This window comes from Aquarana catesbeiana, linkage group LG03 (genome assembly GCF_042186555.1).
Source record: "Aquarana catesbeiana isolate 2022-GZ linkage group LG03, ASM4218655v1, whole genome shotgun sequence".
Lineage (NCBI taxonomy): Eukaryota > Metazoa > Chordata > Amphibia > Anura > Ranidae > Aquarana > Aquarana catesbeiana.
This window is the reverse complement of record NC_133326.1, coordinates 520,712,875-520,737,271: the sequence shown is the minus strand read 5'-3', so window position 1 is coordinate 520,737,271 and position 24,397 is coordinate 520,712,875. Positions and strand designations below refer to the sequence as shown.

Below are 24,397 nucleotides of genomic sequence, written 5' to 3'. Positions count from 1 at the left end.
CCACCCCCCGAAAAAAAACCACCAGCTGCCACTGGACTACACACCCGGGGACAAGATTGGAAGAGGGCCCAGGAGGATTAGGGGGTCCCTAAAGCCTCACTCTCCATGAAACTCTAGGGGCAATCTAAATCCTGATGGATTTTCTATAACCTAAAATACCTGGAAAAAAAAAATCAACAGGGAGTGAAAAGACCTTTGCAATGACTGGGGTGGGTGGTTGGGGTTGGAACTCTGCACCTGAGCTCTTAAACCTTTAAAGGTAATGAGTTATTGTCAACATCTACCAATAAAATGGAAAACCCCTTTTACAGAGCCTTTAAAGCATGTAAATATAATATTTTGCAGCTTCCCAGTCCTTAGATATGGTGGCTGAATCAGTTTTTTTCTTTCAGGCATTTTCCCCCTGGTGACCCTGCCAGTAACGCTCTCCCTGTCCTACAGTGACAACTCTCACTGACTATATCTAGGGAGGAGGTGCATTGTCCTCCTAGGCTTCTCTCCTGATTTGAACTACAAACACCCTCCCCCTTTTCTCATCTCTCAGGGAGGAGGAGACAGCAATATTTTATGATATTAGTTCAGAACAAAGTGGCTATAAGGACTCCAAACTTCTGCCAAGATCAACAGACATTTTCTGTACTTGCAGATAATGGAATAGAAAACTAATGCAGCCTCTGTACTTAACCACTTAAAAACCACCCACTATATACTGAGGCAGGGTGGCTCTATTGCACAAAGTACCTGTACGCCATTTTGTGCAATCGATACTGTGAGCACGCCTGCGCCGGCTGCATGGAGCGGGAGCCAGTCAGTGGGTCCGGAGGACCTGATGTCCACCAGCCACCCACGATCTCTCCACAGAGAGGCAGATCCCCGTTCTGCCCATGTAAACTAGGCAGATCTCCGTTATGACATCGAAGTACACAGAGATCTTCTGTTCCTTGTAAGCAGGAACATCGATCTCTGTGTTCTTCCTGTCAGTCCATCACCCACACAGTTAGAAAACACTCCCAGGGAACACACTTAAGCCTTTGATTGCCCCTGTTAAACACCCCCCCCCCCCCAGCACTGGTCCTCCAAAAAGTGCCACTTGGTGTCCGATTTGTCCGCTCAAATGTCGCAGTCCCGCTAAAAATCGCTGATTGCCGCCATTACCAGTAAAAACAATTTAAAAAAAAATTAAGTCCATAAATCTAATACATAGTTTGAGGACGCTATAACTTTTACGCAAACCAATCAATATACGCTTATTTGGGATTTTTTTTTTTTTTTTTTCAAAAAATATGTAGAATACATATTGGTTTTTTGTGCACTCAACACCGAAGTAAATAGGAGTGCCTTCACCTAAATGTGTTCAGAATTTATCTCTGTACATGGTGAATCAGATACACTATTGGCAGCTGAGCAGATTGACGTCTCCTTGCCATAGTTCTCTGATATCCTAGTGACAGTGTTTGGTTTTTACACTTTCTGTTGTAAGTATCCGTCTGTGTACTTTGTTGACTCATGAAAGGTCGCAGGGCGGTAGCTTCTGGCCTACTGTGCTGGTCCCATCAGGTCTCCTGGCTGTGTGTACACTCTGCACTTGTATAAACACATTTAAATGCAGTTAGGATTAGAAGGGGGGGGGGGGGGTTGGTAAAAGAAATCATGTTAAATTAGAAAGTAGTATATTATAAACAAGACAAAATCATTACACCAGGTTGTAGAAAGAACTGGCACGTTTATCAAAATACAGATTATCCTTTGTGCTTTGCTAACCCTATGCAAACATTTTATAGCTTAACGTCATGTTTCTGCCGCTTTAAAAAGTTTGTTTGGGCCAAGCCAGCCCAAACAATTTCCTTCAGAACCGGTTCACACATGACTTGCACAGGAACAGTCTGCATTCCAGTGCTATTCAGTGCAGTGTGATATGTGTTGTGTGTTGTTTGTTTGTTTTTTTTTTTTTTTGTTTTTTTTTGTAATTTATTTATTTTAATTTTATTTTTGGTTTGAATGGGCTGAAATCGTACTGAATCGCACAAAAATGAGTACATTTCAAACTACTTTTTCATAAATGCAGCGCACCAAATCGTATATGCCTGCGCCAGATTGCATGGTACTGCAGTACAGCGCTGCTTTGGCAATCTGCATTTGAGATGTCGTCAAGAATATTGACACCTGCACCTTGACACCAGATCACGCACCCAGTGCATTTTTGAATGCGGTGTGCGCATTCTGGTGGGAACCAGCCCTTATGAATCAATGCACCTGCTGTCAGAGCTGTATAGAGCTAGGTTTGCACCGGTGCGGTAATTGTGTAAATTGCACCTATTCTTGCACCCACAAACATTCGTTCTTAATGGCACCCCAAAGCATCTGAAAACGCAGTGCATTTTTGGGTGTGGGAAATCGTATGGTACTAAAGCTGCATGAGATTGAGATAGAGATATATATATATATATATATATATATATATATATATATATATATATATATATATATATATATATATATAATATAATATAATTTTGTTAGGGGCAACTTGTCAAATTATTGCTTCTATAAGAATGATGACACGGAGTCAGATATGTCTGTGTCACAGTCCGAGGCAAAAGAGGACTGCACCCTTTACTTCTTTCAAAGGCCTTTTTATAGGCAGCTCTACAAGCAGTAATCTTATCAGCATTACCAAATGAGGTTAAGGTACAAAGAGTTTCTTATCAGCGAACATGTAATGATTATTCAGCAGTTCCAAATTCCATCTAGATACAGATTGATACGTACACAGAAGAGAAAAAGCACAAACAATTTAAGTAGAACTCTAAGTCATTATTTCAACCCTATCAATTTCCCCCTTTGACATCATCCTCTCCCTCCCCCTGTGTCCTCATGAACAAGTTCTAGTCAGCTTTTCCTAGAGTACTATCCCTGACCGCGGGTTGTCAGAGGGGAAAATCCCATCCCTCCAGGTGTTGCTCACATCTTAAATTCAAGAAGAGGAGTTTATGGGAGTAGGGTGATGTCAATATACATTTATCAGTATGCCCTGTCTATTCTCCTAATTTTCCTATTTATTTTCCTGTATACACATATATTTGTGATTGTAAGTGATATTAATATTATAATAATTACCATTGGACTTAACAACCAGTGAAAGGTATTGGTTGCTGTAGAAGACATTCCACTAAATATATCCCACCAATGTGGTGCAGTATCCTGTTGTATCTGTGAGGAAAGATGCACTAGTCTATCTTTGTCAATTATTGCAGATACGAGGTTATTCTGTAGGGTATGTTCTAGTGTTTCTATGTGTTGTCTTAACAACTCTGTTCCAAAACCTGTTTTAGTGGGTCTAAAGAAATTATAAAGGGTGTAGTGTCAGTGAGATTATGTACCTCATAGACTGAAGAGAATTTCCATTACATCTGCTACCCGGTATGCTTCAAACCTTCCTACACACCATTTATTCTCACATTCTATCTTATCCCCTTTTACTTGGAACCATACACCATCATCAGTTAGACCCTTAAAATATTTCATCCAGGTATGATAATTTCCCAACTGTAGTTCAGTCCTGGCCCTATTTATTTGTATATGATAGGATAAGAGGTTAAAAGTGCACTGTGTGAAATTTACAAACTGTTGACTTTGATTCCACAGCTGGAGCTCTGCTCCTATCGTGTGATTTATTAACCCTCCCAAAAATTGTAATAGGGGTATTTCTTGCAGTTGGGTTTCAAAAGTGGTGGGTAACCATTTGCTTGTGATAGTCAAGCTGTCAGCTATGTGTCCCCCTGCATGCTTCCATCTGTTGTTCATTTCTTCTATTTCGACCGAGTTTAAAATTCCCATCCCTGTACCCGTTAGTCCCAATAGTGTGTCGTACCATTCTCGTTTATACCTGCACTCCGGTATCGGGGGGAAAGGTGATATTGAATTTTATTTTTGTTTTCTGTTGTGATGTTGATACATTTATGCAAGTGTTTGGTACGGGTGTTAATACGGAAGATTCAATTATTGGCGTTACTTCTTCCTCCATTTGTATGTGAAATCCATAGGACTGTGCATTCCAATACCACCCATCATCACTCTTTTCCCTCCACCAACAGGCACAGAGGAAAGTACTGGATTGATTAACGGTAATATCTGTCAGATTAAGCATCCCTTCTGATATATTTTCTCCCCCTGCTATTGTGACTAATATTTGGTACATTTGTCCTACCACCCGTTCCCGGGCTTGTTTCCACGTCTGTGAAAGGGATATTTTATGGCACCTATGATTTTTACTGTTATTGAAAGGAAAGCTCATATTGTCATTCCACTGGAAGGTTATAGTTACTTCTGAGAGTGGGTCTGCCTGTATCCATGCAATACCTACATCTATATGAAATGGTCGCCTGTGTCCTTTAACAGTGTAATTACCTACATCATAATACTTATCCATCTCATATCCTGAATCATTTGCTACTTTTTCGTCATCTATTACCCATTGGAAATTTGCGGTTTCCTCTACCTCAAATACTCTAATACCAGGAGTCCAGGCATACACTTGTACAAAAGCAAGTTTAAACAGACTATAGAAAAGTAGAGATTTCATGATGACGTTTTCTCAGGTTGTTTCTTGCAGTGTGATGCGTGTATCCAGGTTGGCTTTCCCTCCAGCTTTACTGAAGTGGCTGTGGTTAAGAGTACTTGATAAGGACCTTCGAACCTGAGTTCCAATGTCTTTCTGGTGTGTTTCTTTACATATACATAATCCCCTGGTAGCAGCGTATGGGTACCTGTTATTGAGTTAGGGTCTGGAAGAGAAGAATACACACCTTTTGTGGATCTTAGTTAGACGTTGTTGTTATTGTATTACATATGCAGTCAAACTATCACATTGCAATTGCATACTCTGTGGAAAGTATAGACCTAATCTAGGTGCATTCCCAAAAAGTATTTCATATGGGGACAATCCTGTTTTCCCTGTTGGAGTGTATCTTATGGAGAACAAAGGCAAGCATTCTGGCCATGGCTTGTTTAACTCTTGCATGGCTTTTTGTATTTTCAACTTTATTGTCCCATTTACTCTTTCCACTGATCCTGAACTCTGTGGGTGGTAAGGGGTGTGGAAACTTTGTTGAACCCCTAACATGGTCATCACATTCTGCATGATTTCTCCTGTAAAGTGTGTCCCCCTATCTGATTCTATGGTTTCAGGAAGACCAAACCTAGGTATTAACTCGGTGATCAGTTTCTTAGCTGTGGCTTTAGCTGTAGCTGATTTTACTGGATAGCTTTCAGGCCAACCTGAAAATAAATCGATACACACGAGGACAAATTCAAAGGGGCCGCTCTTAGGCATTTGTATGTAGTCAATTTGCAGTCTCTGGAAGGGGTATTGGGCCCGGACCTGGTGTTTTCGTGGGGTTTTTACTCTCTGTCCTGGGTTATTCAGGAGACAGATTTGGCAGACTGCACAGTAGTTTCTCGCAGTACTACTGAATCCAGGGGCGAGCCATCCTTGGTTCACAATCCTATACATGGAATTGGAACTGACGTGTGTGGGTAGGTGAACTGCCGCTGCCATTGCTGGGTACAGAGAGGCAGGTAGGCATACTTTGCCTCCTTCCCTTCATACATTGTCAAGGTCTGGTGCTGCTCCCATCCTGGCCCACTTATCTTTCTCGCTCTCCCCTGCTTGCTCCTGTAATTTGCTCAGCTGCTGCCATGTTGGTTCTGGGATACTCACTTCTATTGCTAAGGTCTCAGGGCTTCCTTCCCCTAGAGCTGCCTGTTTTGCAGTCAAATCTGCAAATGCATTTCCTTTTGCCTCAATTGTTTTTGCTCTTGTGTGTGCCGCTATCTTCATAATGGCCACTCGTTTAACCTTTTGAAGATTGTTCAGGACTCTCTTAATCCCTTCTCCATGTTTTACAGGTGTACCTGCTGCTGTCAGATAACCTCTAGCCCTCCATATGTGGCCATAATCGTGCGCTACACCATAAGCGTAGGCAGAGTCAGTATAAATATTCCCTTCTCGTCCTTTTAAGTATTCTAGGGCTTGTTCTAAAGCTTTTAATTCTGCTTCCTGTGCTGACATGTGGGCTGGTAAGGGCTGTGCTTCAATCACCTGTGTATCAGTTACTACAGCATACCCTGTGTGATATTTACCCTTGTCATCAGCAAACCTACTGCCATCTATGTACAAAGTGTGCTCAGCATTTAAAATCGGTGTATCTGTAACATGTGGGAATCCCATTGTCTCCTGTTCCATGAGCTGAAAACAATCGTGCTGATCTATCTCTTTAAACAGAAGGGTGTCAGTTTCCTCATCTCCTTCTTTATTAGCACTATTATTCCCCCTTGCCAAATCTGGTGACTGAAGAGGCAAGAAGGTGGCCAAATTTAAAGTTGTACAGCGCTGAAAAGTGACATTTGGAGGTAAGAGTAAAGTACACTGTAACCTCAGTTGTCTGGCCATTGAAATGTGTTTGGGCTGAACTTGATACAAGATTGCATGTATGTCATGTGTGGTGTGCACTACAACTGGATTGTCTAGGACAATCTCTGATGATTTATCAATGATGATTGACACTGCATCTACCGCCCGTACACAGGACGGTGAACCTCTGGACACTGGATCTAATGCTACTGAAAAGTAAGCGATTGGTCTTTGTTTTCCATGTGCCTGTGTCAAAACACCTGTGGCGTGTCCAGTAATCTCAGCAACCTATAGATTAAATTTCTTAGTGTAATCTGGAATACCAATAGCCGGGGGAGAAATTAATAGCTTTTTCAAAGTGACAAACGACTCATAAGCTACTTCTGTAAGCACATACGGTACAATTTTCAAACAATCGTATAATGGCTGCATCAAAGCGCTAGCATGTGGTATCCATTGTCTACAATATGACACAATACCTAAAAACATACGCAATTGTTTGAAATTCCGTGGGGGTAACACTTTCACTTTATCACTTGAACCCTTTCCTCAGTGAGATGTCTTGTACCCTGTGATATACAATGTCCCAAAAAGATAACCTTTTCCTGACACATTTGTAATTTGTTCCTATTAACCTTGCAACCCTTTTTTGCTAAAAATCGCAACAAATTAAGGGTGGTATCCAAACAAGTTTCCTTGTCCGGGCAGCATAACAATAAATCATCCGCATATTGTAGCAATACACAAGAATCTGGTGGTACCCATTCTCCCAACAAGTACTGGATATATCTTGTGTGGTTTACGTTCTATGTCAGTATATGGGGGTGGGATGGTTGAACTAAGATTATTTAAAATTTCAACATTTTTTGTTCTTCTGTCTCTCATATCCCAACCATCACAGTCTGGATTATATTTCCACCCCTCTTCTTTTGCTCTATTTGAATCCTTAATTAAGCATTGAACCTGACGCATCCATTGCTTCTCTAACACCTCTCCTTGTCTGTCCCTTTTTTATTTCACTGCATACATCCGGGTCTAAACCCGCTGCTCCTTTCACCTTAAATTTACGAAAGACATCCTTTAAGTCCCGTGCTTCATCTTTCCCACAGATGTTTTTAATTATCTGTGGCACCGTATAATGCGCCACAATTCCCTGACGGGGTTTTGTATTCTGCTGGCCCATTCTGACAGTCCTGCCTAGGTAGCATGTGGGACACTTAGTGTACAATATAAAACACTTAACCAAGTTACACTAGTTCCTCGTTGCCTTCCTCCTAGGGTGCCAGAATACTAAAAACCTCTCCTAGATGAGATTTCTGAAACCGAATTACTTTATATGCTAGCCCAATAACAAATAATTACTTTATATGCTAGCCCAATAACAAACCAGAATGCGGCTACAACATATACAAGAATGCAGCTACAACATATACAAGCATTCCTTTAAGTGGCCAGGTATCCGACTAGATCTCCGGACTTTGTGGAGACCTTATTCTCCCCCCGTATCTGGGATCCCTCTCATACACTCTTATCCCTGCTTTATGGAGCAGACAGGGCTTATACTTTCAACCCGTCTATGGTTTATGAGTTAGATGTGAGGTTAAGCATAAGCGTCAGACCCCCCAAGTTCACTTATGTGAGGTAAGGGCGCATTCCGTTGCTTAGTTCGGCAATCCCCTTCTAACTCATACCATCCTTGACAAGGCTCATTCACTTGCTCAACAAGACAGACAGACAACAAATAATTCCAGCAATATAAACTAAAATATGCAGTACAGAGGCTGGTGTTTTAAAACCAGGAGAACCATAACTGACAGAACGGATAGGCACAAATCGGGGGAGCACAGAATATAAGAAAAATAAAGCTTTTTCTTACCTGCGCAGGTTTTCGATCTGTGGTTCCCGGAATGCCTGTCCTTTCGTTCCGTCAGCGTAGCTCAGCCACCTCTTGTAGCAACTTGGTGAGTCCCTGTTCGGGCTCCAAAAATGTTAGGGGCAACTCTTAAACAAGTTGCTTTTAAGTTTATATTGCTTTGTCAAATTATTGCTTCTATAAGAATGATGACATGGAGTCAGATATGTCTGTGTCACAGTCTGAGGCAAAAGAGGACTGCACCCTTTACTTCTTTCAAAGGCCTTTTATAGGCAGCTCTACAAGCAGTAATCTTATCGGCATTACCAAATGAGGTTAAGGTACAAAGCGTTTATCAGCGAACATGTAATGATTATTCAGCAGTTCCAAATTCCATCTAGATACAGATTGATACGTACACAGAAGAGAAAAAGCACAAACAATTTAAGTAGAACTCTAAGTCATTATTTCAAATATATATATATATATTATTAACCATCAGAAAATTCTGATGACAGAATTCTGATGAAAGAATTGTTTTGTATGTGTTCTTTCATATCTGAGCATGCCTAGTCTTGCTCTTCAGATTTTTTATTTTTTTTTTTGTCTGAAAACTGTACTATTGAAAAGAAAATCGGACACTGTGGTCACATCAAACATTTTCAAGCCTGCGCCACCAGTTTTTGTCTGACGAAAATTCGTAATCGGCTGTCAAAAGCAGCATACTAACGATCAGAAAATCAGCAGATCGGACAAAATTTATCTTCAGATTTTCTGACAGTGTGCACGGGCCTTTGGAGTTGTGTTGGCTATACACAGGCTTTTTCATTCAGCCTAACTGAATTCCTCTGTTCATGCTAGGGCTGGCCATACACAATTGAAATTCAGCTGGTTTGGCAGGGACCAGTTGTATTTCAATCCATGTGTGGCTAGACTGGTTGAATAGAAGTCAATCTACTGATCGACTTCTGTTCAATTGCCTTGTCTGTATATTATCGCTTGTTCAGCACTGCGGCGCTGATTTGTTTTTTTTCTGCAAGGGAGTCTTCCCTCTGTCAGAATACAATGATACAGTGGGGAGGAGTCCTGCATCGAATGTGTGGATGGGGTAATTGGTTCAGTTCAACTGAAAAATGGACCTATGTATGGCCAGCTTAAGCAGCGCAGATGGATGAATCTCGCACTGCGTTATGTTATTGTCAGGGCTTTTTTTCTGGGGGAACTTGGTGGAACCACCTCTGGCTCAGACCCTTTGGTGCCTGCTCACCACAATTACTTGTAAACACAGAAGTCTGGTTTCTGTGTTTACAAGTGATAGCTCTGCACTCTGGATGTAATGCAATCCTAGTATTTAATGCCCCTTTAAGACCCTCTTACTGTTTTCGTGAAATTTGACTGACCACACCCACTATTTGATGTGATTTGGAGGGTGTGTGTGGGGGGAGGGGTTTGTGGGGCAGTGGTTAAGTTCCAGCACCTATTGCTTGAGAAAAAAAGCCCTGGTTATTGTATTCTGACGTCGGCATCAGTGATTGTAGAAGGATGCATCTGCTTTTTGGCTGATCGTTTTCTGCACAGCTGCTTTGATTTTTCAAAGCAAGAGTAAACAAGCACTTAAGCACAAAACACTCACCCAAGCTCTACCAGTATATTAAAGGTTAAGGAGCAGATTGGTGCACTGGCCATGTCGTTCACTAGAAGTCCATAATAGCAAAATGAGCCGGCAACCAAATGGCTTCTTTTTTACAGGATTTTATTAGCACAACAGCAATGAACGATTCAGCATAATGCTAACGTGTTTCGGCCATAGCATGAGGAAGGCATCGGCGTAAACACATTAGCATTATGCTGGATTGTTCATTACTGTTCTAATAAAATCCTGTATAGAAGAGGCTATTGGGTTGCCGGCTCATTTTTCTATTATAAACAAGCACTTACTATTTACTAGGTAAATTTAGGCAGGCCTGGCTGGCAGCCAAGCCTGTTTGTTTTGTTTTGATATGATCTGGGCTGGGATAGGCTCAGAGTAGCAGCTGGTGACTCACAGGCAGCATCACTGAGACCTCCCTCTAATTTCCAGAGTTTGCTAGAAAGATCTAGAAAGAAGAGAGGTGGCGCTGCCTGGGATGTTTTGGGGAGCCCTAACCAATCCCCAACCTGGATTGGCAGGGGGCAGGCCTCCTTAAATATCCAGGGTCAGCCCAGCTGGGAAGGAGTGGTCAGGTGGAAGAGCTAGAATGAGAGTGTGGAGGCTGTCGGGGCCTTGGAGGGAGCTTCCCGGTCTGGGGGGGGTGTGACCTTGGGCCTTGGCTCGGGTGCAGTCGGGACCACCTTTTAAGGACACATGAAGAGGTCCTGGACTGGAGGGACAAGAGGACAGCGGGAGAGAGCAATGCTAAGAGACTCCAAGGAGGACAACTGGTCGCTGGTGAGTGAGGCCCAGTCAGAAGGACTGGGAAGGCACGCCTGAGAAGACTGGGAGCTTGCAGTCTGAGATGGGTGCAGACCCAGAATAGTGGACTGTGGTGGAACTAGGCATTTGCAGCCAGGAGGGCTGGCAGGGCCTGAAGAGGACAAACTGGGATCAGTAGCCATAGATATGGAGGCTAGCACAGGGACTTTTCTGCTACACCTGTGGGGTCTATGGTCCCAGCCTGCAAAGGGCATTTTCTGAGGCCTGGCTGAGTCAGTGTCAAGCCTCACCAACAAATAGCGCTTGCTGTCCCTGGGAAACCAAGTGATGTGCTGGAGTTGGTCAGAAGAAGCAGTCTGCAGCAAGTGATGTGCTGGTGGAGTGAGAAGTGGAAGCTTCAAGCAAGTTGTGCAGAAGGAAGCTGAAGGAGTGTACATGGTTGTTCCAAAACAAATTGCTATGTCTATCTATTCATGTTGGGCATCCCATATCTCCTATTCCCATCCAAGTTGTACCCCTCAATAAAACAAAAAAACAGTTTAATAACTGCTTTTATGTTTTGGAGTGCCTGAGAGTGAATGCAAGGCTGGGTAGGGTGACAAACTACAGTTCTTAGCTCCTACAGGGGTACCGCTACAAAGATAATACAAATACATAAAACATTTTAATTGGAAAGTACACACAGCTGCATAGTAGTCTAACACTCCAGCACTACTAAGAAACAATAGAATAGGGATCTAGCCTGTATATAGTTTAGAATGTTGTTCTCCTCCAAGCTGTGGCCCACAGGCTGGATGCGGCCCTTTGCTTGCCTTCATCCAACCCTTGGGACACTACTCCTTCCACTGATATGAGGCACTATTCTCAACTGATACCAACAGTGGAGCATGATTCCTCCCTGTGACACCAATGATGGGGCATAACCACTTCCTCTGGGAATATTCCTCCCACTCCCCCATGCTATTCCTCCTACTGACATCAATTCCACCAGCTAATACCAATGAAGGGGCACTATTCCACCTCCTACTGGCCACAGGGATGCTTTGTTGTTTTACGCCCACTGACAATCAAGTCTGAGGCACAATCTACTCCTGGTGGCCGCAGTCCAGCCCCACTAAAGTCTAAAGGACAGTAAACTGGCCCTTTGTTTATAAAGTTTTGAGACCCCTGCCTAGAAGGATAAGGGCTAGAGGGATGGCTGCAGCTTTATCTGCATTGATTCTGCTATAGTTACAGACCCTAAGTTGCATCTTACCCCCCCCCCCACCCCCACCCTCATTTCTTTTGGTTTCCTCCTCTAAGCTTCCCCTTCCAGAAGGCCATAAAATGCCTACAGCTGTGTCCTTTTATTAACATAGCTATTCTCTCTACTACAAGAGGGAAGAGACTAAATATATTAGTCATTACCTCTGTCAAAAGGTGACCATTTTAAAACCTCTTTTCACTGGGAAAAGCCTTTTCACAAAAGAGTTTAACTTTTTTTTTTTTTCTTTCTTGGCTCTCTATAGGTCCCTTTGCTGTAGTCAGTGGCAGAGATACAAGAGTTCAACATTTTGGAACAATTCCTAAGGATTTTGCAGCTCAACAGCTTTGCCCTGAAAAGTGTGTGCTGGAAGAAGTCAACACGAAGCTGAATACAAAACAGTAACTCTTCACTCCCTCCTGTCACATTTTATCTGGGCCTATCCTCTCTCAGGGGCTGCTCTAGGTAGGCAGCTACAGGGAACTGTAATGGTTCATTTTATTTTACCTGGAGTTTTTTTTTTTTTTTTTTTTTTTTTTCTTTCCCCATGTTTTAAGTTTTTAAACAAATGTTTGACTATTCTTGCATACCAGAGCACATTGGCTTAGCTAAGCGGTGAACACAACAGAAGCAACCTGGTCTCCAGATAGAATCTGCCTTACCAAAACCTTAGATAGTAAAGAGCACGAGAATGGGACTTTAGAGGTGCAAGTGATTGGAAACAATATCAAATATAGTATAAAAAAATTATTTTATTTTGATTAACAAAATAAGAATTTTGTATATTTAAAAGAGAAAAAGGGAAAGGAGGTACAATACTGGCTAGTACAGTAATATATACAGTGGGGACGGAAAATATTCAGACCCCCTTAAATTTTTCACTCTTTGTTATATTGCAACCATTTGCTAAAATCATTTAAGTTCATTTTTGTCCTCATTAATGTACACACCGCACCCCATATTGACAGAAAAACACAGAATTGTTGACATTTTTGCAGATTTATTAAAAAAGAAAAACTAAAATATCACATGGTCCTAAGTATTCAGACCCTTTGCTGTGAGACTCATATATTTAACTCAGGTGCTGTCCATTTCCTTTGATCATCCTTGCGATGGTTCTACACCTTCATTTGAGTCCAGCTGTGTTTGATTATACTGATTGGACTTGATTAGGAAACCCACACCTGTCTATATAAGACCTTACAGCTCACAGTGCATGTCAGAGCAAATGAGAATCATGAGGTCAAAGGAACTGCCTGAAGAGCTCAGAGACAGAATTGTGGCAAGGCACAGATCTGGCCAAGGTTACAAAAAAATTTCTGCTGCACTTAAGGTTCCTAAGAGCACAGTGGTCTCCATAATCCTTAAATGGAAGACGTTTGGGACGACCAGAACCCTTCCTAGAGCTAGCCGTCCGGCCAAACTGAGCTATCGGGGTAGAAGAGCCTTGGTGAGGGAGGTAAAGAAGAACCCAAAGATCACTGTGGCTGAGCTCCAGAGATGCAGTCGGGAGATGGGAGAAAGTTGTAGAAAGTCAATTATCACTGCATCCCTCCACCAGTCAGGGCTTTATGGCAGAGTGGCCCGACGGAAGCCTCTCCTCAGTGCAAGACACATGAAAGCCCGCATGGAGTTTTCAAACACCTGAAGGACTCCAAGATGGTGAGAAATAAGATTCTCTGGTCTGATGAGACCAAGATAGAACTTTTTGGCCTTAATTTTAAGCGGTATGTGTGGAGAAAACCAGGCACTGCTCATCACCTGTCCAATACAGTCCTAACAGTGAAACACGATGGTGGCAGCATCATGCTGTGCGGGTGTTTTTCAGCTGCAGGGACAAGACGACTGGTTGCAATCGATGGAAAGATGAATGCGGCCAAGTACAGGGATATCCTGGACGAAAACCTTCTCCAGACTGCTCAGGACCTCAGACTGGGCCGAAGGTTTACCTTCTAACAAGACAATGACCCTAAGCACACAGCTAAAATAACGAAGGAGTGGCTTCACAACAACTCCGTGACTGTTCTTGAATGGCCTAGCCAGAGCCCTGACCTAAATCCAATTGAGCTTCTCTGGAGAGACCTAAAAAATGGCTGTCCACCAACGTTTACCATCCAACCTGACAGAACTGGAGAGGATCTGCAAGGAGGAATGGCAGAGGATCCCCAAATCCAGGTGTGAAAAACTTGTTGCATCTTTCCCAAAAAGACTCATACTGAGCAAAGGGTCTGAATACTTAGGACCATGTGATATTTCAGTTTTTTCTTTTTTTAATACATCTGCAAAAAATGACGACAATTCTGTGGTTTTTCTGTCAATATGGGGTGCTGTGTGTACATTAATGAGGAAAAAAATGAACTTAAATGATTTTAGCAAATGGCTGAAATATAACAAGGAGTAAAAAATTTAAGGGGGTCTGAATACTTTCCATCCCCACTGTATGTGCAACAATACAGCAATGATGGATTCCCAACATGTTTCGGCCATAGAACGGGCTTCCTCAGGGGATGCTGGTCATGTGCAGCATACAATGCCTTCTATATCTCCTAAACACAAGGGAGGAACCAATAACTGCCGGGATGACTGTTAGTTTGCTGCTATAAGGAACCATACGCTAAAGTGGCTGTAGATGGTAAAAAAAGACCAGAACAGTAGGTTCAGCAGCTGGCTAATGCCACACAACTTCATGGCCTCAGATAGAATATATCTGGATCGAAAAAAACAGACATGCATGCAGGAGCCAGGGGACACATGCATGTCTGTTTTTTCGATCCAGATATACAATAGGCGATGTTGGCAAGCTAACACGTTTTGGGGACACATCCCCTTCCTCAGCTCATCTCTCTAAGGAAGAGGATGCATCCCTGAAATGCGTTGGCCTGCTGACATTGTCAATTGGTTTATACTTATACTTTATACTTCTGTTTGAGCATTAATTTGGTTTCTCTCCCCCCCCCCCCTGTGTGTTCCTCTTCACTTCAGTCGAAGCATGCATAAACCCCATACATGATTCAATCCTTCGTGAAGAGATTGTGAAAAATGCCCCATTCATTCAAATATCCAAATATTGTGTCCATTGTGAGTCACTGCAATCTTCCCCACATTGTGCACAAATGGGCATTTCCTCACCTGGCAAGATGGCCCCTGCTATGCGAAAAGAGGTCAAAAGGTCAAATAACGCTTAATCATAAATACTTAAATACAGAGGGTTTAGTTGCACACATTTGCAAATATATGTGGAAACTGAAGTACCCATGTCAAGGTTCCTCTGTACTACAGTCCCACTTCTGTAGTTTTAAGAGTCTCCAAGTTGAAGCATATATAGCAGTGGATAAATTGAGGGCAGGCTTGTCTGGAGAGAGACCACTCCCTAAAGGCACATGGGACACATTGAACACCTAGCGATAAGCACAATGGCAGCTGAAGGCATCCAAAGTGCCCCCCCACACCATATCAACTCTTCACTGCATGATATAAAAAAGAAGGTTCCACTTTGATCATCCCTCTCTGGATTTGGTCAGTATTGATCCCTTGGTATTGCATAGTGTGGTTGCAGATATCAGGCCACCCATTCACCATGATGATTTAATAACCTAGCTTTCTTATAATAAACAATTTTGGACTGATTTCTGTTCTCTCTCCTTTCTTTTTTTTTTAACCAGTATCCAAAGCTATGAAAAGTGCTGCATCTGTTCTCCAGTCACCAAAAATGGCTACAGAGTACATTGACAAATGGAGTAAGCCAGGAAAACCTTCAACTTCCTCTTCTAGTACAGCACTTTCAGTCACGTCTAGCAGGCAAAAATCCACAACATCAAAAACGCCAATTAATCCTATTTCTCTGCCAGAGGACATTTTAACAACAAGTATTAATCAGCTTTCTGTGGCTGATAAGCGAGGTCACACCAGGTGAGGTTGACAACCAAATATTTTATTTTGGGAAAGTTTTACAGACTGGGGTGAACATATTCCATTGCTGCATACTTATGTGATTTGATTTCTGAGAGTATCTCCACTATTAACCTTCAAGCCATGGGAATTAGAATTGTAAAGAAATATGGACAAGAAGGGCGTCATGTATGCTTAATAGCTTTCATGTAATGGGTCATGTGACTAGTGATGTTCAACCTCAATGTGGAATAGCTATGGACTGCAAGGGGAGTGGGGAGATAACAGATCATTGCAGATCTAACTAAAGGGACTAGGGTTGAAACATCAAAGGGGTTAAAGCTTCTTCTTAAAGAAATATTGGGTATCTCTAAATTATTCAAAGTTTATTATTACTGTTTGGTTATAGTGCTTGGGGCTTTTCAACATTAAGATGGTCCTCCTGTGTGTGTGTGTGTGTGTGTGTATGTGTGTGTTTAGCCTCGAAACTCTGGATGTAGTCATGTTTGCTTGACTTTATTCATACTTTCGGCTCTTGCCCTCCTCTTCCTAGATCTCTGTTAGCTGTTGTGGTGCTCTGATACATTTGGTAAAATCCATGAAACCCAAAGGTGAGAGCTTAGCCTTTGTGTCTCCTCAGGAACATAAAGGGGGCTTGGCTCCAAAGGTGCATGCAGATACACAAGTATGTGGACCCTCACCCAAATAGTTTCTTTAGTGCAGGGTAAAGTTTAATGCTGCAGCATACAGTACAAAGATATTTAAAAAAAATTTGGGCTCATACTTGTAGCTACAGTTGTGGAGAGGCTGTCTTCTGTTCCAGCATAACTGTGTCCCTGTACACAAAGCCAGTTACATGGTGTGGAAGAACTAGTCCTGACCTTCAGCCTATTGAGACCTTTTGGGATGAATTAAACATTGATTTAGAATCGGGTCCTGTCATCCATCAGTTACAAATGTGTTTGGTTTTTCTCCCTTCGCCTTTCAGGACAGCACCTTGAAGAGAGAGCGTAGCTCCACCTCTTAACAGGAAACACTGCATGACAACGCCCCTCTAAAATCGGCTGCTTCCACCATGCCATCAGTTTGTAGTGTTTCCTCTGCCATGGTGGAAGCACTGCTAGAGTCCTTTTTTTTTTTTTTTTTTTTTTTTTTTTTTTTTTTTTCTGTCTGTCATCAGCCCAGCTCCCTCCCACACGAGGGGGGGGGGGGGGTGCTCCGGTGCCCATTCCTTCTCTGGCTCGCAGGAGTAAGGGTCCACTGGTGGTCATCCACCCCGGTGCTCGGGGGGGGGGGGGGGGGGCAGCTGTGCTCAGATGGAGCGTCCATGCCAGGTCTCGGCATGGCGGCGGGTGACGTAATTTGCAACTTCTGGCGGGGCGTAGCAGTACGTGGTTCAGGAGGAAGGGGGTCATCTGGCCAGGACTTCCTTCCGCTCCTGAGCAATGGATGCCAGAGGAGCTTCGTGTAAGGAGCACACAGGCGTCTGCTACGGCGCTCGTGATGGAGGATTCAGAGGAGTCGGTAGCGATGGTGGATGCAAGCGCCCAGGCACCTCTTTCCTTTTTTCACTGGGTGGTTGTTTGTATGGTGTGATGGTTAGAGCCAACAGCTGTCTGCTCAGATGACACATTACGTTAGCAGTTCAGCATGGAGGAAAACTCTGGGGCATGGTGGGGAGTATGCTTTGGGCACGGTTTGTCTCTCTGTTGCAGTAGTATCTCGCCCTAATAGAGGTTTGGGGGTTTTCCTGTCTCGCAGGAAGAAAATGCCCTTCATGCAAAAACCCAATAAGGGACTCCTAGGCCTTTGCAGATCCTGCATCGCTGGTTTAGTTAAGGGAAGAGTCCACACAGGAGTGTAAGGAGCTCTTTTCCTCCAGTGAGAAAGAGACCCTAGGGACAGTGCGTTCCCTTATGAAGAAATGGGGCCATCGTTCCAGCCAGGAACAGAGCTCCCAGTCCAGTCATCCTCCTACCACTTCAAGACTAATTGAAGTCAGGAAGACAGAGCGTATTCCCCCTCAACAATTGAGAAAGATGGATTGGAAGATGAGAGGAGAACGTCTAGATATAAACTAACGCTAGAAGAGGTGGATGACTTGCTAAAAGCGGTCTATACCACTTTGGAAATTCAAGAAGAGAGCCCAGCTGTCATTACATAACAAAATGTATCAGGGGCTAGAGGAAACAAAACAGTTTTTCCTGTCCATAAAGTTCTGACCGATACAATTCAGAAGGAATGGAAGGATCCAGAAAAATGTGGGTGTGGGTGTGGGTGTGGGTTTTTTTTTTTTTTTTTTTTTTTTTGAAGAGGATGAAGCGTTGGTGTGGAATAAAAGACCAAAAGTTGATGCCGCCTTTTAGACGGACCGATCTATTTTGAGGACATGGGCGTACTTAAAATACGCCATGGACAAAAGAGCAGACGCACTATTAAGGAAAGCCTGGGACTCGTCCTTATCCAGGGCCGATCCTGGACGGGTGCTCTGCACCCCAGTGCCGCAGAGGGGGGGTGCGCCGAAGTTTAAGACTGCTTCCCTCCCTCCTCCTCTCCTTGTGTCGCACACAGAGCCGGCAGCTGCTAGGGAACCAGGAGGGCACTGAAACCGGGGTTGACTTTCCCTGAAGAAAAGTTACGCTGCTACTGCCCCCGCTTCTTATCTAGCTCAGGCAGCACAGCCCCCTGCGGCCCGCGATAAGAACTTCAGCCGCTGTTTCCAGTGGCGGAATTACCAGGGTCACACTTGCGCCCTGGCATTCTGCCAGTGTGGGAGCCCCCAAGACCCCGCACCTCCCCCCTGTACCTCCTGGGCCGGCTGGGAGGGGGCGATCAGCAGCTCTGTGATGTCCCTCCATCCAGCACAGTTCACTTCCTGAGTGTCAGTGTATACAATGGAGAGGGGAGGGGCCTCTGACCTGAGCGGGCACCAGATTCAGTGCACTAGTTTGTCCCTCTGCTTGTACACTCTTGCCTGATACATGCTCGGGTCAGAGGCCCCTCCCCTCTCCATTGTATACACTGACACTCGGGAAGTGAACTGTCCTGGCTGGAGGGACATCCTGCAGGTATGACAAGGAAGCGTGTACAAGGGCTGCTGCTTGGACTTCTCATGTAAGGTAAGCCCAACACTGACCCCCCCCCCCCCCACCTGTGACACTAAGCCCCCACCTGTGACACTGCCCCCCCACCTGTGACTCTTCCCCCCCCCCCCCCCAATCTGTGACACTGGCCCCCCACATGTTCCGCCACCTGTGACACACCCCCACCACCACCTGTGACACTGACTGGCCACCACCTGTGACACTGACTGGCCACCACCTGTGACACTGACTGGCCACCACCTGTGACACTGACTGGCCCCCACCTGTGCCCCCACTTGTGACACTGACCCTCCACCTGTGACACTGACCCCCCCCCCAGCTGTGACACTGCCCCCTTGGCACAATACCCCCTTGTCATACTGCCCCCCTCCTGTCACACTGCCCCCTTGGCACAACACCCCCCTGTCATACTGCCTCTCCATCATTCTGCCCCCTCTTCACACTGCCCCTTCTGTCATATTTACCCCCTCCTGTCACACTACTCTCGTCATACTGCCCCCTCTTGTTACACAGCCCCCCTTTTGTCATACTTCCCAGGTATCCTTTTGCTGTCACACTGCCCCCATCGTACTGCTCCTTCTTGTTGCACTGCCCCCATCGTACTGCTCCTTCTTGTCGCACTGCCCCCATCGTACTGCTCCTTCTTGTCGCACTGCCCCCCTCCGGTCACACTTTCCAGATACCCTTCTTTGGTCACACTGCCCCCCTCCTGTCAAAATACCCTGTCATACTGACCCATCACACTGCCCTCCCATCCTTTCACAATACCTCCCCACATACTACAAGTCAGGGGCCCTTCATGGTTTCTTGCACTGGGGCCCTGAAGGTTATAGTTATGCCTCTGCATCTGCTCTTCAATCTGCTACTCCTCCTCCCTCCCAGGTAACAGGCATAAGACTGCCTTTTTTTTCCACTGCTTCTCTCCCTCCAGACAGGCTCCAGCCCCCTGCAATTAACAGGGGTTCCCATCCACCAGTCCAGTACAAAGATGACAATCGCCGCTGAACTGGTGGCATGTGGGATGAGGGGGAGGAGCCGAGTAAGACCTGGGGGAGGTACCAGCAGTCACAGGAGTGGGATCAGCGTGGTACCATTACCAAGACATATCACCTGCTTACCAAAAAATGTACCTCTTAGCCCTCCGTTCACACTGAATCTGATAAAGCACACTATAGTGTATTACCAGGACATTCTGCGCTGCTTCATTAAAAGTAATGTACTGACATCAGATTTTACTAGGATAAAGCAACAAATTGTTTGTCCTGGTAATGAACTATATCAGACTGGGCATGCAGAGTACCTGGTGCCTATTACCGGAGCAGACGGAGTGGTGAAAGGCCACTCTTGGGAGAAAGTTACTCTACCTGCAGTGTTGATCTTTGAGCAAAGTGGCTGCAAATATCCAGCAGATGACAAACGCATGTCACCTCATAAGCTTAAGATGTCATGTTTTGTGGTAAGCAGATGAAATGTATGTTTTATGCATATTTATTGTGCTAGGACTGTGGAAGTTACATGTATTAAAGACTTCAATACCAGGCACTTACACCCCCATTACCGCCCAGGCCAATTTTTAGATTTCAGCGCTGTCACACTTTGACAATTGCAACACTGTACCCATATGAAATTGTTATCCTTTCTTTTCCCACAAATAGAGCTTTCTTTTGGTGGTATTTGATTTTTTTTTTTTTTTTTTTTTTTTTGCAAAACGAATGAAAGAATGTTTTTAAAAAAAAAAATAAGTTTCTTAGTTTCTATTATAAAATTTTGCAAATAAGTTTATTTTTCTCCTTCACTGATGTGGCTGCACTGACGGGCATTGATGGGTGATTGAACACAGCTGATCACATGGGAAAGGGCCGCTGTGATTTGTGAACTCTGCTGATTCTGATGTAAGAGGGGCACTGAGAACCTTGATTGTAAGGCGGAAATGTTGGGGACTTTGATGTAAAGGGGAATTTCATTGTGGAAGGAAGGGTGTGGGGGGGGGGGGGGCACCAAAATACACCTTTGCCTGTGTAGACAAAAATCCTTGCACCAGCCCTGGTCACACATACTGCACTGAGCTTCCTGAAATGCCCGGTGGCGCTGTAACAAAGTCCCGCCTCCTAGACCGTGCTCCTGTAATAGACGATCCAATACCATGAAATTGAATCAGTGTGACGTGTATCATAGGAGCCTGCGAGTTTGAATCCAAGCTCCGTGACAGCAGAAGATCGCTCTGTGTGATCCATCTAAGGACACTGGTAGGCTGCAGTTGGTGGGCACTGGTAGGCTACAATTGGTGGGCACTGGTAAGGCTACAATTGGTGGGCACTGATGATCCTGCATTGATCTCTTGTATCATTTCTGCAGTCTCTGACCGTCTCCTGCAGTATGTCTGGGGGCTCTTTCTAACGCTCTAACAGAGGCCCTCTCTGTGTCCATTAGAGAGACCCCCCCCCCCCCCCCTCCAGGTCCCATTAGAGAACTCTGCTTCTCCTCCTGTATTTTGTTTATTGTTAAGAGATTCTGGGAGGATCCCAGGGTAACGAAGACTCCTTAGGAGAGCATCTCTGTGAGTCGTTGCCATAGAAACATTTGTAAAGGGGAGGAGTTAGTAAGATGACCACGCCCAGTTGGGGGCGCCAGAAATATTTCTGCACCCAGGCGTCTGTGACCCTAGGATCGACCCTGTCCTTATCTAACCTAAAGCCGGCGATGGCCGCTACAGTAGTAGCCAGAAACACGGAATGCTGGCTGGAACAGCTTAAAGGCCATGTGGTAGCAGGCACCTCTAGGAAAGATTTGCTAGAGTCCTTCCCTACCCTTTTAAGAATGGTCAAATACATGGCAGACGCTTTGGCGGAATCCATCAGGATGTCGGCCAGATCTTCAGCCCTAGTTAATTCAGCCAGGAGGGCTCTTTGGCTTAAGACCTGGTCAGGGGAATCCGCTTCAAAAGTAAAGTTGTGCAGAATTCCATTTACAAGAGATCTGATGTTTGGGTCAGAATTAGAGACCGTTCTTGAATGAGCTGCGAACAAGAAGAAAGCTTTTCTGCAGAAAGAGTGGTGCAGCAAAGGAAGAATTTTTGTCCTTTTCAGCAAGCCCATAAAGAAAAAGATAAGACCCAGAAAAGACCCTGGAATCCTCAAAGGGGGAGAGGCAGAGGAGGGGTGCTCTTTAGACACCCCATCACCCCCCCCCAGCAAACCTCAAAGCAATGACGACTATCTACCAGTAGGTGGGAGGTTGCAGGCCTTCCTGCCGGGTTGGAGAAAAAGCCTTGACTGATTAGATTCAGAACGGGCTATCGGCTAGAATTTTCAGACACCCCCAAGCCGGTTTTACATTACAAGCCTTCCGAGGGGTCAGGAAAAAGCCCTGGCGATGATGTCTCTTCTGAGAGAACTGATGGGTGTTATTTCCCAAGTCCCGAAGGACCAAGAAGGGAGGGGTTTTTACTCCCACATTTTCTTGATCAAGAAACCATCTGGGAAACTTCATCTGATTCTCAACCTGAAGATTCTGAACCAATCTATAAAGTACAAAAGGTTCCGGATGGACACTATTTTCTCTGAAGTATTTACTCGCTCCCAACTGTTACATGGCATCCATCGACCTGAGGGATGCTTATCTCCATATACCAATTTCAACTACATCGCAGAAGTTTCTGTAACTAGCAGTCAATTTGGGGGGGGATTTGGTACCTTCAATTCAGGGCGCTGCCCTTCGGCCTTTCTTCCTCTCCCAGAGTGTTCACAAAAGTGATGGGAGAGGCTCTGGAGTCCCAGAGACTGAAGGGGATCTCAATAGTGCCTTATCTGGACGATCTACTTCTGTTTGCACAAACAAAAGATCAGGTAGTGGTCAATCTGCAAGTAACCCAGGGGCATCTAAGCAGCCTAGGTTGGCTTTTGAATCTCCAGAAATCAAATCTGATAACATCTCAATAAGTGAGGTTTCTGGGATACAAAATGGATTCAGTAGAACAAAGAATCTTCCTCCCACAGGTAGAAAGGAAGGTATAAAAAATGCAGTTGGCTCTAAGAACACTTCAAACCAACACGGAGGTTTCAGTAAGGATGCCCAGGTGTTGTCGGACAACATGACGAATATTATACCTAACAAAGCAGGGGGGCACAAGGAGCAAGACCCTGATGGAACTAGCTCCTCAAATACTGAGTTGGGCAGAGGACAATTTGGCCTTGCTGTCCGCAGTCCATCTGAAAGGCACAGAAAACACCCGAGCAGACCTTCTCAGCAGAAGGGAAGTAAGGGAGGCGGAATGGTCATTTAAACCAAGAGTTATTCGAGATGATCACCGAGAGTTGGGGCCTTCCTCAGGTGCCTCTTTGCAAACTAAATAAATGCAAAAACATCGGCCTTCATCTCTCTCCAGAGACGGGATCAAGCACTTGGACTGGACGCGTTAGCCCACAAATGGGACTTCCCCCTGTCTTACACTTTCCCCCCGTTTTCAGTTAATACCAAGAGTGTTGACAAAGTTCAGAGCAGAGTTCACTAATTGCTCCCTATTGGTCAAAGAGACCCTGGTTCTCAACCCTATTGAATCTCTCAGCAAAACTTCCCTGGAGATTACCAATCAGGGAGGACCTTCTGGGTCAGGGTCAGATTCTCCATCCAGATCCAGTGTACCTCAATCTAACCACCTGGTTTCTGAGGAAGAAATTCTAAGGAAAAGGGAGGTATCAGAAAAACACCCTTCTAGCAAGTAGGAAGAAGGTCACCAGGGCTATTTACTTCATAGTCTGGATGTGTTACGATTCCTGGTGTTTCAGCAAGAACTTTTAACTTCGTTTCGCACTATTTTAGTTGGAGTGAAGACAGGTTTAGCAGCAAGTACTCTCGATGCAGGTAGCTGCATTATCAGGTCTTTTTTTGGAAAAGACCCGGACTCCTTGATAGTCAGTGTATGTATGTGTGTATATGTGTGTGTGTGTGTGTGTGTGTGTATATGTATATATATTTTATTTTTTTTTAGGCTATGGCAAAAATTAGGCCTAGGCCTCCTGTTTTTTCCCAAGTGGGATTTATCTTTGGTTCTTCAGGGACTCGCTAAATCGCCTTTCAAACCGCTAGAAGCGACGGCTTTAATATTTATTAAAGGTATCATCAGGGATATGCAATTAGCGGACCTCCAGCTGTTGTAAAACTACAAGTCCCATCATTCCTCTGCCTCTGGGTGTAATGCTTGTGGCTGTCAGAGTCTTGCTATGCCTCATGGGACTTGTAGTTCTGCAACAGCTGGAGGTCCGCTAATTGCATATCCCTGGTATACATAAAGTACTGAACATGGTCATGAATACTTGAGAATAAAGGTATACAACATGGTGATACAATATCCTATACCAACGCATTTCAGAGATGAATTGTCTCCATCAGGGGATATCAGGATGTATATAGTCTATAAAATTCAAATACAGATAGTCAAAAGTAAATTAATGCATCTATCCAATGGTATACAGACATGGGAAAGCCA

At 44.4% G+C, this 24,397-nt stretch overlaps 1 protein-coding gene across 2 annotated transcripts in view; it reads left to right on the top strand.

Moving 5' to 3' along the window:
• LOC141132615 (NAD-dependent protein deacetylase sirtuin-3-like) overlaps window positions 1–24,397 on the top strand; it is an 86,921-nt gene that overhangs the window by 19,650 nt on the left and 42,874 nt on the right. For both annotated transcript variants that reach the window (XM_073621212.1, XM_073621211.1), the window contains exons 2-3: window positions 12,186–12,385; window positions 15,583–15,829. In XM_073621212.1, coding sequence (XP_073477313.1) covers window positions 15,594–15,829 — 236 coding nt within the window. In that variant the 5' untranslated portion in view covers window positions 12,186–12,385; window positions 15,583–15,593. The remainder of the gene's footprint in view (window positions 1–12,185; window positions 12,386–15,582; window positions 15,830–24,397) is intronic.